The sequence below is a fragment of the Poecilia latipinna genome, unplaced genomic scaffold, assembly GCF_001443285.1.
Source record: "Poecilia latipinna isolate Pla-1442-1.1 unplaced genomic scaffold, P_latipinna-1.0 Scaffold26, whole genome shotgun sequence".
NCBI classification, from domain to species: Eukaryota; Metazoa; Chordata; class Actinopteri; order Cyprinodontiformes; family Poeciliidae; genus Poecilia; species Poecilia latipinna.
The window spans coordinates 649,103-668,988 of record NW_015112642.1 but is presented as its reverse complement, the minus strand read 5'-3'; the positions used below and the strand labels follow the sequence as shown (position 1 = coordinate 668,988).

Sequence of the window (19,886 nt, the reverse complement as noted above, 5' to 3'; positions counted from 1 at the left end):
TCTACAAATGTTATTTTTTTCTACCTGTCTTATATTAACCCACATCCACAGGTCATGGTCATTTCTTATCACCAAAAGGTTAATAATTCAAACAGATTATTGGCTTTATGGTGATAGTGGAAAAATATGACAGTCTTCTCCCATAAAAAACCTTTTTGCTACTGATTTATTACATGTTGGAGAAGAACATTGGTCTTGATTAATGCCTCTAAATAAAATCATGTAAAGGTCAATATTTCAATATCTTGTTATAATAATTTTGCAAGAAAGCAAAAATACATAAAATATATTATTACACAGACACATGACAAGAACATTCATGAATATAAACATTTTAATAAAAAAGTTCTACAAGGCTTTTACTATTTTACATTATTGCATACATTGACAGGAGATTTGGAAACACAACAAAATAAACAAGATTTAAGAATTGGGTTTTTAGTGGTCTTCAAATAAAGAAACTCATTAAAATAAATAAACCATCCAAGCTGCCACAACAACATAAACATTTTTCTATATAATCTAAACCAAGTACTCACAAAGTACTGATATGAGTTCATCTGCTACTGTTGTACAAAGTCCATGTTACAAACAGAGATAAACAAATAGTAATATTAATCAGTCAGTGTATGTAAAACTGTTTTGTATTAATATAAACCATTTGAAAAGTATTATAAGTTCAATAAAAAAACTGTAAAGATGGCGAGAAAGAAAAAAAAGCTAAAAGTTGAATCTCCACTTCCTCTTTATGTGTTAGCACAGATGCTAGCAGACGTAAGCTATAATTTTATGTAGAAGTAAAAATAACTTTTTATTTTTGCTGATGGAAGCCTCATTTGTACAATGTTCAACTCAGATGGTAATAAAAAGAAATCACCACCTGTTTATGGATTAAAATAAACCTCAAAAATCCCTAAAAATACAAAGCTAGCATTAAGCTAGCATTAGCACAGTTTCAAGAACAGTTTAAAGCACCAATAATCTATTCCCATGAAGCTTGTAGGATTTTTCATAATCAAATAAGTCTGAGGATATTGTTTAATTTAGCTCTTCCAATGCTTTGAGTGCTAACCAGATACTCTTTCCCTCAGTGAAGCAAGTTTACGCTTAGCTAGAAAGGTCCAGAAGGTAAGTCTAAAAATAGCTGGTGTTAGCTCCAATTCTTAAGATTTCCTCTGTTTCCTATGCATGAATACAGTTTAACTACACAAATCATGTCATTTATGCCAGTAACCCTCCAAACGCTACATTGTCATTACAACCATTATAAACAGGAGATATTTTATTTTCTGTTGGTTTCCAATTATTTGCTATTTGTTACTTGTCTGTTGTTAAAAATGTCTCTGCCATCATTGCTGGACACGTGAACAAGGATTGTGGTGAAACTTTTTGTTATTTAGCAAGGTTCTACAGTGATAGGTGCAGAATAATTGAGTTTCTTGTCTGTCTTTCGTTAAAGCACAAGTTTTGTATTTAACTACATGCTGTTCTGCACAAAACTGACCAGAGTGGTAAGTGTGGTGTTAGGATCCAGAATTGTCACCAAAGGCACATTTATTTCTGTCTCCTGGTAGATTTTGTTCTGCAGAGTCATGGCCAGCATTGAGTCAATGCCCAGTGCTGACAAACAGGAGTCATCATCAACTTTTCCAGCATCTATATTGAGCATTTCACTGACTATTATCCGCACTGTCTCATAAGCTGTAAAGGAATGCTGAACTTTGGGGGTTTTGTGTATTTCATCTTTAATTGCTGTTTCCACTAAAGTCGCCATTCGCTCCCTGAGAGATGGATTTTGGGAAAGGACGTGCAAGCTGAGGTTCTTGAAGTTGAATTTGCAAATTACTTGCTGCGGTCTGTTCATAACTAGACACCTTTGAAGTGTCTTGTGAACTTCATGTACACCCATTGTCATCATCCCCTTGGTCTCCAAGAACTTTTGAAAGTGGCCTTTGTTGAGCAGTAGACCAAGATTCAGGGGACCCCAGTTGATGGACTGTCCGGCAAGCCCAAGGTTTCTCCGGTAATGACAGAATGTGTCAAGAAAAGCATTGGCTGCTGCATAGTTACACTGTGAGGCATTTCCAATGAATGATGAGATCGAGGAGTAGCATACAAAGTAGTCTAATTTGTTGTGAAGAGTTGCAAAGTGGAGATTCAGAGTGCCACTGACTTTGGGTTTTAGCACCTTTCTGAACAGCGACTCATCAAGGGATTCAATGAGGGAATCATGCAGCACCGCAGCACTATGAAACACTCCTTTGATTGGACAAGATGGAAACCTTCCCCCAATTTTGGTGATGGAATCCACCACCTGCTTTGACTCTGAAACATCACACTGGATGTTTAGGACAGAAACCCCACTTCTTTTCTGAAGGAGATCCAACTGAAAGCGGATTTCATCAGATGGGACACTTCTTGACAGGACTGCAATGCAACCTCCACCGTTGTGTGCAATGAACTTAACAGTCTCCAGACCCAAACCAGACAGGCCTCCAGTTACTATATAAACACATCTCTGTTCAAAGAGTCGTGCAGGTTTGGTAGGCAAAGAGCGGTGAGTACATTTAAGCCAATCCAATCCTTTATCAAGAACAACCTGCTGCACCGTTGCTGTTGTGAAAGAGGACTCGATTTTAGGCTCTTTCACATGAAGGATCTCCTCTCTATGCGGCAGACAATCTGGATCAAGGCTTAGAGACAGAAGCCAGTTAGAAATATTTCTTTTTTGTGCCTCTAGATTCGGTTTCTGGAGAACATAAGCCACATCAAGGTGGTGCACATGAATGTTTTTATCATTCAATGTAGTGTTGCTTGTGGCGACTGAGAGTGACATGTGACTGCTGAAGACAAAGATGACGTGCTTCACAGTGTCACTATTGCCAAACAATCCCTCAAATGATTGATTAAATGGCGGTAGAAAAAGCAAAGCATCAAAATTTGTCGATTCCCTGGTAACACTAGCTTGACAGGAAACGTTCCAGCCTGACCTGTTTGCTGTGAGGGCAAGAACTTGTATGAGAACAGCAGCTGAGTCTGGAGAGATGATTACCAACTTTTTGTGCCTTCCTCTAACTTCACACAGCAGCCTCTGCAAGATCTCCCACGCCAGGATGAGGAAGGACACACATGGTGTCTCTCGAAAAAAGGGAAATGCTTTTGTGCCATAGCACACTGCTTCAGGAATCAAGATCTTCGAAGCTGCAGGAACTGGATAACATGAAGCAATTTGGTCTCCCAGTTTTAGAGTTTTGACGTCTTTGCCAACACCTGAGACAATGCCACTAAAATCTAAAGCCAGAAGGTCATGATTCTCTGTCACATGCTTGCTCCAGTAGAAGGTTCTGCCAAAATTGAAATGGGAAGTGCTGACCGGGAAGTAGTCGGATGAATGTATGCAGACATTTGTCAGCTGAATTTCAACTAAGCTTTCTGGAACTGGACTCTTATCAGAGTTATTTTTAGAGACTTGACACAAATTTTCTATTCCATAAGGACTGGTAGTCTGTAGGACAAACTCTCTTGACTGGCCGGCTGTTATTGCCTCTGCACATAAATCACTGTCTTTAACTGGAGTTTGTGCTATCCTTGTTGTTGATGCCTGCCCTTTGCTGATCCTTACATCTTGTTGTTGTTTGGTTTTAATTACACAAGCCAATGTTTGGATGTCTTCACTTGTCACAGAAGCCAGATCAATATGCTGGAAATGAATGTCTGCGATCTCAGCCGAGCAGGACCTCATCATACCAGAAAGCACAAAACCAGGACTCACATGGTCCACCGTCAATTCTGTTGATCTGTAAGTTATGACATTGATGGCACACAAACGTTTGGTCTCTTTGACAGACAAAACAATGTGACGAAATGTCTCACAACAAGTCACAAAGCTCTCCAGAATCATTTCAGAGGACAAGTGAGTCAGGTTCTCCACACCCCAAATGAAGAGAACTTTCTTCAGATTGTCATTGCTGTTCAATGAATGAATCACTAGGCATTTTACTTCATCTGCACTTAACTTCTTTCTGATCCCTACAATGACCGAATCAGTGCATATGTACGGTCTTAAACCTTTAGCAATGCCCATGTGATCTTCAAAGATGATGGCTTTTATCTTAGAGCCATCCACATCTCTCTCTTCTGCTAATGCAACTGTTTCACTATGAAAAAACAATGATTTGGTAACATCTGAACTTTGGACCAAAAAGGAAATCCTTACACCCTTAAATTCCACCAATACCTTCCCATCTTTGGTAGAAAAGCAACCACACACCTCAAGGAAATCTTGAGTCTCTTGAGTTGTCCGAAGATACATGACCATTGTCTCCTGCAGGACTTCTGAAATAGCAATGCTTGCGATCTGTGATGGGAATCCCTGCTTGGATCCTTGTTGTCCCATTGCTACAACTGCAGCCATTTGAATTAAATAATCCAGTACCACAGGGTGAATGAAATGTTTATGGAGACTTTTCAGAATGTCCTCTGGAACCTGAAAAGCGGTCACAGCTTCCTTGAATTTGTTGCCAAGACACACCTTGTTTAGATGCCTGAAAAGCGGGCCATACTCAAATCCAGCCTGAGAGAGAAGTGAATACATTTCTTGATGTGTCAGAATAATTTTGCACCTTTGGTAGATCACATCAAGACAAATGGTTGCTTCCTCTAGCAGTGGTTGCTGATCTTTATACCTGCATGTGCCAGAGGCATGAACTGCAACAGGTGACTGTATTTTAAACAAAGCTTCCCCCTCTGATTGTTCCAGTGTCATCTTCAGTTTCTTAGAATTTGAGTTGAGAGTAAGCACACTCTCAAATTTTATACCTAGAGAGACGAGAGAGGCAGGCTTCTTTGGCTTCAGGTTGGCCATCACCAAGGCATAAGCTAGGTCAACATAAAATGCCCCTGGCACAATGGCAATGCCGTTGTTTTTATGCTCCCAGAGGTAGGGTGCAGTCTTCAAAGACAGTTCAATTGTGCATTCTTTCTTATCCCTTTTTATTTGGGACTCAAGTCCATCGCAAAAGTCATGAGATGGTTCATTATCTCCCCTTAAGGCTTCAAAATTCACATCATTCTTTGTGTTGTCAAACTGGTAGACTGGAGGAGTACTGGGTAATGTCTCACAACCCCTGAAAAGCTCCTTCCAGTCTACATTAATGCCAAGTTCAAACAGGCTGGCCAGAGTCGAGGAAATGGTGTCACAGTCTTTGTCTGGGTGGACTGACGGGAAAACTTTGGCTTCATCGCCAAGAGTTTCACAGATGTACCTTTGGAGAGCCATTCGAGGTCCAACCTCTACAAAGACCACATTTCCTTTTGCCGGTATCTCTTTGTGAACAGCACAAAGAGCTTTCTTTAATAAAACAGGCTCCCGGATGTTCTTAGCCCAGTATGCGCCAGAACTGAAATCCCCATCTGAAAGCCTCTCGCCAGTAACAGTGGAAAACAGGTGACACGCTATGCTTTTAGCATTCAAAAGGCCTATGCTGCTCTCAATGTCATCTAGAATTGGATCCATCATGTGGCTATGGTAAGCAGCAGGGACATCTAAGATATGGAGGAAGATATTTTCATCTGCAAATTTAATCCTCAGCATCTCATGGAGGGCATCCACTGAACCTGCATCACCTGACAAAGTGCAGGACTGAGGGCTGTTGAAAGCAGCAGCACAGATCTTGCCACCAAAGACTTTGAGAACTTCTAAAATCTTTTCTACAGCCACATTGCCGACGACAAGCATCTTTCCTCCTGTGACTCTACTCTGAAGAGCGCTGCGATGGTGCAACACTTTCACCGCATCGCAAAGAGACAAAAGACCTGAGCAGTGAGCCGCAGCGACCTCTCCAACAGAGTGGCCAAGCATGGCCGAAGGCTTAACACCCCACTGCTTCAGCAGGGTGGCAATCCCCACTTGTACTGCAAAAAGAAGAGGCTGGATGACATTTGGCTGGCCAATATCGACGCCATCACAGTCACTTTCGAGGAGTTTACTGATGTTGATGGGAGTGTACGTCTGAAAGGCAATTTCAACTTTTTGGATTGTCTCTTTGAAAGCAAGAACCTGCCTCATGAGCTGCCTGCACATGCCGCTGTAGCAAACCCCATTTCCACAAAACACAAAGACAACCTGGATGTCAGACTGAACCGACTGAACCGACTGAAACTCCATCTTTTGTGCCGATTTGAGCTGTTGTTGTAGCTCTGAGAGGGAAGATGTCAAAAAGGCTTTCCGATATTTGTGTTTGAAGTGACTCCTCCCACAAGCAGAGGTGTATGAAAGTGCCTGAAAGTCAAGTGTGTGACTGCTGCACAGTCTCTGGTAGGTGTCTGCAATGGTCATTATGAGTGATTTCTCAGAAGCAGCTGACAACACAAAGAGTTTTTGCCAAGCTTTTTTGGGAACTACTTGATGAATGTGTTCTCTTAAAATTACATGCGCATTTGCTCCCCCAAACCCAAAACTGTTGACCCCAGCTACCCTTCCTAGTGGTTGATTTGTCTCCCATCTTTCTAATTTGTCTGGTATTTTTAAATTCAGGGTTTGTGTATCTACACTTGAGTTGCCTCTGGAGTAGAAAACTGAGGGAACAATAGCTTGGTGCTTCATCATTATGAGTACCTTGATCAGTCCTGCCACTCCGGCTGCAGATTCGGTGTGTCCGATGTTGCCCTTCACCGAGCCAACCCAGAGTGTCTCTGAGTCTGGAGGTCTGGCTTTGGCAATGACATTTGAGATGCTAACTGCTTCTGTTAGGTCTCCAACTGGAGTCCCAGTCCCATGAGCTTCGATGTACTGGACATTCATGATGTCAGCATTGGAGTAGATTGTTCTGAGCAGCTCCTCTTGTTGCGTCACTGAAGGTTTGGTGAGAGGAGTCACCGAATGTCCGTCTTGGTTGACGGCAGTCTTGCAAATCACACCCCATATTTTATTGCAGTCCTTCAAGGCCTTTAAGTAGAAAAGAAGCGAAAATAATATTGATAAATATAGGTAATCTATCTAATGTATTAAAATCGTTCCTTTTAGTTCTATGATTCCTTCAAGAAAAGAAATAATTAGACGATCATCAGGTTTGAAAAACAACAAACGACATAAATCTTTCTGGATCAGGGTTGTCGAAACGTTTTGCAACATGGGCCAGAATCCCTATAATTACTCGGGGAGCCATATTGTTTTTCATTTTGTTGGGAATTTTTCTTTAAATGCTAGTCAATAAATTAAACGTGCAATATCCCAGTGAGAAAGGCGAAGTATTTCTTAGCTTGTTGGATATTTTTTTCTCCGGATTATTTGGTCTAGAAAATCTTTTAGTCTAATCCTAACAAAAAGAAAAATGTTCCTCAAAAATCCTTTCATTAACCAAGTCTAATAGAATAAAATGCTCCAGTCTTTTTTTTTTTAAGTAAAAAGTTGCTTGATTGCCACTTACTAGGAAATTAAAGGAAAACATTTACCATTAAAGAAGTTAAATCTGTCACTAAAACTCTCATTCTAAAAAAATCAGAAAAGTTTCCTCTGGAGAGCCAAATTCATGGCATTCTTAAACTGCAGTGGAGGGCCACACAGAATTGTTCCAAGGACCACAAATGGCCCCCGCGCCACACTTTAGATTGTTCTAAATGAAATCTTTTTAACCTTTTTCAGAGTCTTCAGGAGCAAAACGCCGCAGCCTTCTCCTCTCCCGTATCCGTCTGCGCTGGAGGAGAAAGGCTTGCTGGTTCCTTCAGGTGAAATCATCCTGGCTTTGCTGAGAGCAACAAACACTCTTGGCTCGATGATGCAGTTAACGCCTCCGCACAGTGCCATCTCACAGTCTCCTAGGACAAAACTGCATGCATTAGCATACAATTTTTTATAAAATATAAAGTACTTTAACCCTCTTTTGTCCCAGACCTTCTTTAAAGTTGTCTTGATCACTGGACATATGAACATACTGAACATCTTTAAACTTTTTACATTGAACTTTGGCTTCTTTTCTACTATTTTTGATCAATATCTAATAAGTTTGTGCATTTTAGTGAAGCCAATTACCTCTTGGCTATGAATAATTTGGTATAGAAAGGCTGCAGAAAATATTAACACTTAATCTAAAATGGAAACTTTTTGGCACTTTTTTACAAATATAGTCATATTTAGCTGAAAGAGGCATTCCTAAATATGTCTAGATTTGCCACTCATCATACAAGATTACATGGTGTAAACTTCATAGGATATTTTTGTTTACATCGACTAAATATTTTGAGATTTGAGACTAAATGTAAGCAATAAATGTCTATAAAGCACAGTGAGGCGTATTAGGCTTGTAATGCCTAATACGACAGCACTAAAAGGAAATAAATTTCCACCAAAAACAAAAAAAAAATTCGGATTAATCTTAGAAATTTTCTAGAAAAAAAGAAGATATTTCTGAGTTCTGAAAGTAAAATATTTCCAAGGAAAAACTCCAAAAGTCAAAAATATTTTACTTTTGAAACTCAAAAAATTCCAATTTCTTTCTTAGCAAATTTTTTCTTTTCAAACTCAGAAATTTTCATGTTTTTCTAGTAACTTTCTGAGATTAACCTCAACATTTTTGAGTTTTTGGCAGAAATTAACTCTTATTTTTTCTATCTACAATGGCCCTAATATGTCGTCGATAGTTTGGTTTATTAAATATAATATAATAAGGAACTGTGATGGATTTGTTTTGCTCTGGGCAACAGCACATGGAAAAACTGTTGATAGTTACCAGTGCAGTTCATTATACCAGGAACCACAGTGCCGCCTAGCGGTGACTGGAGAAAGTAGCTGCTCCTAAAGATTTCATTCCCAGATCGTATTATATGCAAAAATTACACTCAAGTAAGTAAAATAGAACTATTTCAACATAATTTTACTCAAATAAAGTAAAAAGTAATCCTCCAAGAAATTACTAAGAGTAAAAAAGTATTTGGTAAAAAGTTTACCAAACTTTTTACCAGTTTGGTAAACTGGTAACTGGTAATGTAAAAATCATTATATGATTTTTACACATCATTTAATGTGTAAAAATTACATAATCAGACAGACAAAATATAAAGTTAGGTGGAAATTTTGGTACTTTAAGGATGAAAATGACAATAATCCATATAAGTAATAAAAACTAATAAAATCAGACCAAAGAAATTTTTTCTAAATCAGTTTCTTTTAATAAAAAAAAAACTTATGAAACTTTAATAGAAACTGAAAATATGTGTCTGTGTCTGGTGAATTTTTGGTTAAAAAAATGTTTGTTTTTCATTCAGTGGATAGAAAATCCAGAAATTTTACTCAAGTAAAAGTAGAAATACTTAATAGTAAAATACTAAAGTTAAAGTTCAGCATTACTAAAATATATTTTTTTAAAGTTACTCAAGTAAATTTAACTAGTTACAACCAAACTGTTTATATGCATACTGTTTTATATTAATTTCCTACAAGTTTTATTTATTTTTGCCCTCATTTTGTCTTTACTGCTTTTTAAAACCGAACATAAACGGCTGTAACTTCTCAGGCAGCCCTAAGAAAATCATATTAAAGAACATAACATGTAAGGGAAATGTTTTTGGATGTTTCTGCAGACTATCGAGGTAAATTAGAAATGCCTACCTTGCTTTATGGCCTGACAGGCGAGATGCAGAGCCACCAACGAAGAAGAGCAGGCGCTGTCGATGATGAGAGAAGGACCAGTGAGGTTAAAGGTGAAGGAAATCCTGTTGGCTGCGACGCTCACGGCCGTCCCGGTGCAGTTGTAATGTGTTATCGTCTCCGGCTTGTTACTCCTGATCATCTCATAGTCTCTGTTCATTAAACCTGCAGCATTAAAGCAGAACAGGCTAGAAAAATGCTTCCTCACGAGTCGGTGGGTTCAAAATGTAAAATATGAGAAGAGTTACCGATGTAAACGCCGGTTCTGGTTCCGCTGAGGCTCTCCATAGGTATTCCTGCGTCCTCTAAGGCTCTGTAGCTGCACTGCAGCAGCAGCTTCTGCTGCGGATCCATGAAGTCCGCTTCTACTTCAGGAATCCCAAAAAACGACGGATCAAACTCATTAAACCTGTAAAGAAATCAAAACAGATCTGTCATGACTCAGAGTCACAGAGTTAAGATGACAAGTTACATTTACTGGAGTAACATTTGGGGGGGAAATTACTTTTTAGTACTTTTACTTAGGCTGGACAAGATGGCTGAAAAAACATGTGTCTCATCAGTCGATATTTGATAATAATTGATTAGTTTTTTGTATAAATATCTGAAATACTACATTTGAAAAGTTGAAAATATGTGAGAAAAACTGAAATTTTTAGATTAATGTCAAAACTTTTCTAGAAAAAAAACATGGAAATCTCTGAGTTCGAACAGCAAAAAAAAAAACTAAAAAAAAAACTCAGTCTTGAGAACAATCTCAGAAATTTTATAGAAAAATCTGGAAAAGTTTGAGTTTCAAAAGTTTAAAATTTGCAAGAAAAACTCAGAATCAGAAGGTGGTGGCATGGCCTCCTGTCTTACTGTTCTTGGAAAATTTTTTAGATTAATTATTTTATTTTTTTAAATTTTTTTTTTAGTTTTTCTCGCTAATTTTGATTTTTGAAATTCAGAAATTTCCATGTTTTTCTAGAGAATTTCTCAGACTGATTTCAAGACTTCTGAGTTTTTTCTAGAATATTTTTGACTTTTCACATGCAGAAGTTTTTGTGTTTTTTAAGAATATTTCTGAGATTAATCTCAAAATTTCCGTTTTTTTCTTCCAAGTTTTTGACTTTTGAAACTGAAATTTCAATTTTTTTTCAATAAATTTTCTGAAATTGATCTCAAATCTAAATTTCTGATTTTGAGTTTTTATTGCAAATTTTCCACTTTTAAAACTCATTTTTCCAGAATATTTCTGAGAATAATCTCAAGACTTTAATTTTTTTTCTAGATTTTTTTACTTTTCAAAACTCAGAGGTTTCCAGGTTGTTGTTTTTTTTTACAATTTTTTTTTACAATTTCCAAGATTGATCTAAAAATTTCTGTATTGTTTTCTCGCAAATTTTTAACATTTCAAACTTCTACTCAAATTTCCACTTTTTTTTCTAGAAAAATTCTGAAGTTAATCTCAAATTTTCGGAGTTCTTTTTTTCAGAAATTTACGCCTATTTTTAATCTACAATTACCATAATACACGGTCATACATTTATTTACTGGTAGTGTAGAAAGAGCAAAACACAAAATCTAAGATACATTTTTCAGGTGATAATAAATTTGAAAATTATGTGATTAAGTGGATTTGAGCCCCATTGTGGTCTGTTACCCCTAAATAAACAGAAGTATTTTTCCCCATATATCAGACCTGATGACTCTCCTCACCCTTTTATAAACGCAGCTTTCGCTGTTTGGCTCTTTCCGGGTTTGGTGACGTCAGCGTCGCGCCAGAAGTTGCCGTCGAACCTCTCAGCTGGAATGTCCGACACGCAATTCCTTCCCTCCTGCAGAACTTTCCAGAAATTATCCAGTCCCTCACCTAACATAGAGTAGAAGTCAATAAATTACCTTTAACAACCGATGGGACCGCCAGCAGCCAGTGAAATCACCTCCAGGGAAATTACATCCCATCCCGATAACAGCGACGTCCTCATCGGCGTCCGCCATCTTTATTTAGGAAGTTGATTGAGCGTCTTCAAGCTTCTTCGTGGTAAAACTAGTGTCCAGTGAAACATGGAGGCTTCTGCAGCTTCTTTAACCCGCTGCCTGCTTATAAATACTGGGACAGAAAAGAGACAACTGGGGTTTGTTCGGGTCGGTGTGTTTTTCTCGGAACCAAATCTCTTAATTGCAGGTTAAAATGATCCGATAACCATTAATTATCCCAGACAAAGGAGCATTCTGTGGATTTCAGCTCATCTGTTTTTGTTGGTGTTTTGTATGAATGTATTTTATAATTTTATAATCAACTGGTGGGTTTTATTTTTGTATCATTTCTATTTACATTCTCTCTACTTTCCTGCTTTGCTAACTTGTTTTTAAGTACATTTCCATTGTGAAATGTAAGCTACAATTTAGTCTAAATTTTAAAATTGGTAATATTTTTTTTAAAGAAATGACTTTTTACATGTTTCATTTACATAAAACATGTTAATTTCATAATGTTAAGACTTTTGGACTAGATTTTTTTTTACACATATTTAATATATTGAGAAGTATAGCAAAACATATTGCTCAAGGTTTTATTTTCAGAAGTGGTTATATAATTTTTATCTTTGTGTGGACACACCTGCCTTAATTTCCTCACTGGGGGACAATAAAGTGAATTTCTATTCTACTCCAGAATGTGTATTTTTCCCCTCTACATGTTTGGTGTTTGAGCTTTACTCACTGCTCAAAACAAGAAACAATCACATTTTCTTTGTTTCGTGTAAATGTTACAGTAAAATTGCATACTATTTTGACTCCTGAATCACAGAAATCACTCCAAACATTTGTTTCCTGAGAGAAATCTTTATTGGAGCTCCAAGAAGGCCATCGTCTAAAGTAACAGAAGCACCAAATCCGTCCTTTCAGACTCTTTACAGAATATTTACACAAACTGGCTAGCACTTACAGTTTTTCCTCAGGTGTGGATAAGAGGATCTATCATGATTTTCCCTGACAGAAAATAAAATGAAAACAATAATAATAATACATACCTTTGGGCACTTAAATAACTTAAAAACAACATAATATGTAGGAGAAAACATGAGATACAGAAACCCTTCAGCTGTGAGTTTGACAATGAGGAGCAGCAAGAAAACAAGTTTATGATTTTAACTGAGAAGCGCAGATTCATCGTACTGTGGTGATTTAAAAATGTCAAACATTTCATCCAGCTTTTCACATTGTCAAAAGGAGGAATAAAAAGGACTGAAAGGCTTTCAAAAGATCAGTCCCGCTTGCACAGCGTTTTATTTACAGAGTCTTTGAATGTCTCAGTGGTCCAGAGATTTTCCTTCCAGCACCATCTGGATCTCTTTGGCGTCCAGCGTTTCGTACGTCAGCAGTGCGTCCGCCAGCTTCTTGTGCTCCTTGCTGTAGGTCTTCAGGATGTTCTTCGCTCGGTCGTAGGATTCCTGCAGAGAAACGGACAAATGAACGATAGAAACTGACGCAGAACAGGGTGAAAAGGTCAACTTGTGGGACGTAGAGCGCCTCACCTTCAGTAGAGCTCTGACTTCGTGCTCGATGGCGGCCTGCGTCTCGGGGCTCTGCTTGGTGATGTCCTTGTAGGTCATGACCCCGAGCTGCACAGAAACATAAAATGTGACAAAAATCACATTTTGTCACTTTAAATCCAAATAAACTGCTGCTGTTGGCCACACCCTCCCAACTCAATGTTTACACATAAAAATGGCTGCAAACAGAGGCGCAATTAATCAACTGTATATCTTTGAAAAGCAGAAGTGGAGCCTCCTTCAACAACGTAGCACTTGTCTTTTCCAGCACCCATTGCACACTGTAAAAAGACAAAATTATCAACTATTTTTGGTCTAGTTTCTAGAGCAAATTTCTTAGCAAACTTGAAATAAGGTAAAACTACCTTAAAAATATCTTTTTAATAACATATAGAGGCTTGTTTTAAGGATTATAATTCCTTATTATTAATGATTATTACTTGTTCCATTAGCAGATTATTTAACTTATAACAAGACATTTTTCCCATTTTATAAGTTAATTTATCTGCCAATGGAACATAAATAATAAGGAATTATTTACTTGTAACGAGCCTCTATATCTTGCTAAAAAGATATTTTTAAGATAGTTTGTCATATTTAAAGTGCATTAAGGTATTTGGACTAGAAACTAGACCAAAATTACTGGTAAAATTTTGTGTTTTTGAAGTGTACAGAGGTAAAACCAGCTGACAACGCTTCAACTCTTCTCGGGTTGCTAGGGAACGGACTGGGTGTGGCTGGGGTTGCTAGGCAACGGCTCTTTTCCCAGAAAACATTCACTTACTTACAAGAAATTTTCTTGTGTATTAAAGTATTTTCCAGGCATATCACCATTTTATTTAGGCTTGTCACAGTAAAACAGTAAAATAAATTGTCCCAGAATTTAGTGTGATAAACAATATTGTTGTTTTGAGAACATTTTAAAGTAATATAAACAAAATTGTCCTCCAAAAAAAATGGGCTACTTGAGTCCAAAGCACCAGACTGAAAACTTTTATTATCCAGTTTTTGGTAGAGAGATAAAAGGAGAAAATTATAAATCCTTGTCTTTGCAACTTAACGCCTTAAAATTGGGTCTCTGTCTCTTTAAGAAGCACCTGCCCTGTCTGACATCATAACAATGCTCCTCATTATGCCGTTTTTACCAGCTCAGCTCACCTTGTCGCTCATGCCAAACCGGGTCACCATCAGTTTTGCGATTTGTGTCGCTCCATCAAAGTCGCTGGAGGCTCCTAAAAACAGACCGATTATTAAATAAACCCTTTAAACCGTCACGTCTAAGCAGCATTTTACCGAGCAGCTGGTACCTGTGGTGACATTTTCGTCTCCGAAGATGAGCTCCTCTGCGACGCGGCCGCCCATGCTGACGTCCATCTGGGCCAGCAGCTGGGCCCGCGTCTCGCTCCAGCGGTCGTCCTCGGGGAGCATGGACACCTGGAGGACGAACAAAAGCACGACTCAGGTTAGCTTCTGCGCAGCCACACCAAACGACGCTGGAGTCTAAGGTTTAAAACCGAACGAACGTGGCCAAGAGTCGGTCCTCTGGGCATGATGGTGGCCTTGTTGATGGGCATCGCGTCTTTGGTGTAATAGGCGACGATGGCGTGTCCGGACTCGTGGTACGCTGTGATGGTCTTGTTCTTTTTGTCTATTTCAACGCTACGCCTCTCAGGACCTGAAAGGAAAGAGACAAATCGGGTTATCTACAGGCTTCATGGAGTCAAATTTCCTCAGGTCCAAAGATGATAACCTCACAGAAAAGTCCCACGAAAAAAAAAAAAAAAACTACATGAGACTAAATTTAAGACCTATGACGAACATATTTAAGGTCAACTCACATTTCTTCTATGGATTTAAGACATTTTAATTCTAGTTACATAATTTTAGACTCTTTAAAGACACGCCGACATCTTGAAAATAACGATTTCACAGCAGATGGGTAACAGATGGACAAATAGGAGAATAGATAAAGTGGGTCTGTTGTAATAAGCAATAAATCAATCACATGACAAATTAAAACAAGGTCAATAATTTCTATTTGCATAATATATAGTTTTTTTTCTTTTCTCTCTTTCTACCAAAAACTGGATGATAAAATCTTCTGCTTGGTGTTTTGGTCTAAGCTAGCTTCTTGTTTTGAAGGACAGTTTTGTTTACAGAGACTTTATAATTAATTTTATTTGTTGTTTCTGTTGTTTATTCACTTTATTTAAAATATCTTCCAGTTCCAGAAAATTTAAAGTTTACCATTAGATTACTTGAAAATGGTCCCAAAACAGCAACATAATAGGTTATCACAATAAAATATGGGACAATTTACCGTCCAGTAAAATATTATTGTGACAATGAGAGAAAAAAATCAAGTTTTTTTTAATTTATTTTCCATTCCTGCATGTTTCTGTGATAAAGAGCTGCTCGGAGCTCCGTCGCTCACCCATGAGGATCTTGTCCTTGGCGAACTCCAGGTCCTTCATGGTGACCATCTCCTTCCCGTCCACGGCGGCCTTCAGGGCGGACTGGTTCACCAGGTTCTCCAGTTCTGCCCCGGAGAAGCCCACCGTGCCTCGGGCGATGATCTCGGCATCAACGGCTGACCAGAAACAAAACGACTTGTCAAGTCATCCGACTCTCTGACTGCGGGAGCCTGTGTGGCTCGCTGGCTTGGAGCGCTGATGAGCATCAGCAGATGTCTCTGAAATGACCTACCCGGGTCCACTTTGATCTTGGACAGGTACCAGTTGAGGATCTCTTTGCGACCTTTGACATCGGGGCGGGGGACGGTCACCTGCATGTCGAACCTGCCGGGTCTCACCAGAGCACTGAAAGCAGAAACAATCATCCTCTGTTTACTTCAATTACCTGAAACAAACTAAAGTTTTACACAAATATCCAATAAAAACACACAGAAAACCTGCAAAAATTAACAAGTTTTTTATTTTATTTTTATCTTTACTGTTTTATTTCAATAAATTTTTTTTTAAAGTTATTAAAAGCCACTTAGGAGAGTCTATAGAGGCAAATGTTCTGGAGTGAATTTGAAGTAAAGTCAATCTTATTTTCTAAGCTATCCCTGCTTCAAACCACCATAAAATATTTCTAAATAAAAAGAAAAACGTTAAATTCACTTAACTTTGTTCTGCTGGCGGTTTGAGTCTCCAACATGAATCTTAAAGATCCTTGTTTATTTTCCTCATTGAGTTTTTGCTGCATTTATTTAATGAGCTGAAATCATTCCTCTTTAGAAAGAAAAGCTAGTTCTAGACAACAATTAACTCAGTACATAAACATACTTATCCAGAGCTTCAGCGAAGTTTGTAGCACCGATGACGATGACGCCTTCATTGGGTTTGAACCTGGAAAACATCAAAATAGTGTCGGTTTCCATGGAAACGGGGGATATGAAGCGCTCATGGTGATGAGTTTATTCAGCTGTACCGTCCAGCCCCGACGTAAAGCCAATAAAGTCAGACGATGTTGATCAGGAATCGTGTCAAAGCAATCATGGATATATTATCTCGCATTGTAACACTAAATTTAGTTTTCACGCGTACATTAAATGACATTTCACTAAAGTTTTGTGTAGTTTAAAGGTCAAAACGCATAAAAATGTGTTTGTTTTGTGGACCGGGCCAGACACTGGAGATGAAACTCACCCGTCCATTTCCGCCAGCAGCTGGTTGATGGTTTGTCTGGAGTAGGGATGCATCGGAGACTCGATCCTCTTCCCTCCCACGCTGTCCAACTCGTCGATGAAGATGACACACGGAGCGTTTGCTTTTGCCTCTTCTGCAAACCACAACAGGAAAACTTGTTCTTACTCGGCTTCCTCTTTGCTGCGGTTTTCACCGGTTCTGGAAACGTACTGAACAGGTTCCTGATGCGACTGGCGCCGACGCCCACAAACATCTCGTCAAACTCCGACCCGGAGGCGTAGTAGAAAGGAACGTCTGCTTCCCCGGCTACGGCCCGCGCCAGCAGGGTCTTCCCGGTGCCGGGCGGCCCGATCAGGAGAATCCCTGCACAGAGTCGACAGTCAGGCTATTTTCATTCACACCAGCAGGTATAATCAACATAGAAACACTGCTGGTACCTTTGGGCAGCTTTCCACCCAACACTGTGAACTTCTGTGGGTTTTTGAGGAACTCGACGACGTTCTGCAGCTCGTTCTTCGCCTCCTCCACGCCTTTGACATGCTCGAACGTCACGTTCTTCATCTGGATGGGGTCGATCGCCGAGTCGAGGCCCGTAGTGGTGCGAAACCTCACTGTGGAAAAACCCACAAAACTTCTCACAAACGACACGGACAAACTGGTTTTACGAAACAAAGATGCAGCTTTCTGCTTACTGTGGCACAAAGGTAAACGTGACGATCCAAACTTATCCTGTCAGTTACTCATTTAGCTCCAGTTCTGTTAAGAAACTATAAGCAGCTGCTCTAGAAATGCACATATTGAGAAAAAGAAGCGAAAACGACCAAACTCTACTTGCACACAGTTTTTCACTTCGTTATCTACTCATCAGGATTTCATGGATAAACCAGCATAAAGTAACGCAAAATCACAACCAAAAAAAAACCTGAAATATGAATAAATGCACAGAAAAAAATTCTATAAAGAATCACAATATATATTCCTTGAAATTCAGAATCGATCCAAACCTAATTTTACGTATATTTTGAATAATTCTATAATTTCTCTCTTTTTTTCTTTTACAGAAAAATCCAGGCAGCTAAGCTAATATAATAATTTAAGTTAAAGAATTTTATAAACAAAAACACATTTTAATTAAATCTGACATAGTAGGAACCTCATAGAATAGTTTTTAAATAAAAGTTTTATTTCTTTACTCTTGTCAGTCTCATAATTTAAACAGAATCTCTAAAACATTTGAATAGAAAAAAATGGTTTCTGAATAAAAAAATCTGAATCGAATCGCTGGGCACTTAAAGATTTGCATCTCTAATGAATAAAACTAATTTTATTCTGCATCTTTTCCTCTAATACTTTATGTCAGTGAGAATACTTATGTAATTTAGTTCCACATATTGTTTGGAAGATGTATAAGATAAGAATCAGGCAGTGAAAAAGTAGGAAAAACTTGTGATTGGGTCACAATTTGTGAGATTGAAGCCTTAGTGTCGGGTGTTTTAAAATCAAAACGTGTCTTTTGTGGAGGGGAATTACTTTAAAAACAATAAATCTGTCTTGATCCGGGGCCGGAGATTCAGCTATCTCTGTTGCAGCTTCTCAAAAGAAAATATACCCAAAGCTTACTGAAGAACTGGAAATGTCAAAGACACGAGTATCAACTTAAAGAAGTCTAAAAATGTGTTTTTGTGAGGCTGCGTGATAAACAAGAACTCCTGTTTGTTGTTAATGGTACGTCTGTTCTCTTATTTGCTCAACATGAGCAGAAAGCTTATCTGGTCTTTCTGCTTTCACTTAGCTGTATTAGAAAATATTCATAAATGACTGTTTATTGGAGATTATTTTTGAATTTAGGTTAAATAAAAATATTTCATGACATAGAAAAAAAAAAGGTTTTTATTTTCATTTTCTTGGAGAGCTACAGCCCCCCCTACACCATCCCTAGAACCACCCCTGCTACTTTGTGCTGGTCTAATATGTGATAAAGCGATGTAGCTGAAAATAACCACCACCCAGTGCTATTTTAATGAATTTATAAATAAACTGTGTGCATGTAGAGCTGGAATTTTATTTGTATGTATAAGAAAGAATGAAAACCGAAACAAACCGGCGTCAGAAAAGGAGCCTTTACCGGAGAGAAAGGGGGTTCTAGAGAGGCCGTAAATGCCGATGAGGAGGAGGACCAGCAGGACCAGCCTGGTTCTCCTCAATGAGTCTGTAAATAGGAAACAACATCAGGTCTCCTCTCAGTTCAATAAAAAGCTTTAAGTATTTATTCCACACACCTTGAGTTCTCTGAGTCAGAGCTTGGGACCTCATGAACCCATCGGTGAAGCCAGTCTTGAAAGCCTCCTGCTGGTTTTCAGGAAGGTTTTTGAGTTTCACCACTTGGTCCAGAGAGTGGGCCTCTGCTCCTTTCTCCCTCTGGAGCAAACCCTGAAGAAGGAGCCAAAGGCGGCAGATTTAATCTCTAATCATAAAATACAACAAATTAGGACTGCAAATAATGATTATTCTAACAATTGAATGAAAAAATGTCCACGTCCTACAGATTTTTAATTTAACCACTATAATAGAAATACATTAAAAGACAAAAACTAATAATTTAATTCTTTTTTCAAAACAAAAAACAGACCTTTTATTGCCTGAAATGAAATAACGCAGCATTCCTTTAGTGAATTTGAACCAGGTGAAGATAAAACTAAACAACTTCAGAAGTTTTGGTTGTAACATATTTACAGACATCTCATCTTAAATGCAAAAACCATCTGTACAGATTTGCCTTAATTATTGCTTTGAGTTTGTTTTTTCACCAAATGTCCTTTTTAAAAATCAGTTTTAATAATCGATTGCTTAATTATAGTTGATGATTATTTCAATAATTGATTCATTTCTAAAAAAAAAAGGTTATATTGACTTTTCTGTAACAGGGGTGTCCAAAGTGCGGCCCAGGGGCCATTTGTGGCCCTTAGAATGTTTTTTTTTTTTTTTTTTTTTGGGGGCAAATTTGGCCCTTTGGCAAATGGGGCCCCTGACGATAGGGCCGGAAATTTTTTA

The 19,886-nt window shown here is 38.3% G+C and overlaps 2 protein-coding genes across 4 annotated transcripts in view; both read right to left on the bottom strand.

Annotated features, from left to right (window-relative positions):
* Positions 1–319: 319 nt before the first annotated feature.
* On the bottom strand, positions 320–11,891 carry LOC106951275 (probable polyketide synthase 16). Its single transcript, XM_015038710.1, has 6 exons — positions 11,569–11,891; positions 11,345–11,498; positions 9,892–10,052; positions 9,605–9,808; positions 7,634–7,815; positions 320–6,946 (listed from the first exon to the last, which is right to left on the bottom strand). The coding sequence occupies exons 1-6, from the start codon at positions 11,624–11,626 to the stop codon at positions 1,478–1,480; spliced, it is 6,228 nt and encodes a 2,075-aa protein (XP_014894196.1). The 5' UTR covers positions 11,627–11,891; the 3' UTR covers positions 320–1,477.
* Positions 11,892–12,455: 564 nt separating this feature from the next.
* The window catches only part of LOC106951264 (ATP-dependent zinc metalloprotease YME1L1), a 14,599-nt gene continuing 7,168 nt past the window's right edge, over positions 12,456–19,886 (bottom strand). For 2 of the 3 annotated variants that reach the window (XM_015038696.1, XM_015038678.1), the window contains exons 6-18: positions 19,115–19,265; positions 18,937–19,044; positions 17,273–17,446; positions 17,046–17,198; positions 16,836–16,968; positions 16,473–16,535; positions 15,889–16,001; positions 15,617–15,772; positions 14,706–14,857; positions 14,490–14,616; positions 14,341–14,414; positions 13,165–13,251; positions 12,456–13,080 (exon numbers count right to left, since the gene is read on the bottom strand). In XM_015038696.1, the coding sequence (XP_014894182.1) occupies positions 12,940–13,080; positions 13,165–13,251; positions 14,341–14,414; positions 14,490–14,616; positions 14,706–14,857; positions 15,617–15,772; positions 15,889–16,001; positions 16,473–16,535; positions 16,836–16,968; positions 17,046–17,198; positions 17,273–17,446; positions 18,937–19,044; positions 19,115–19,265 (1,632 nt within the window). In that variant the 3' untranslated portion in view covers positions 12,456–12,939. The remainder of the gene's footprint in view (positions 13,081–13,164; positions 13,252–14,340; positions 14,415–14,489; positions 14,617–14,705; positions 14,858–15,616; positions 15,773–15,888; positions 16,002–16,472; positions 16,536–16,835; positions 16,969–17,045; positions 17,199–17,272; positions 17,447–18,936; positions 19,045–19,114; positions 19,266–19,886) is intronic. The other variant, XM_015038686.1, reaches the window with a different exon arrangement.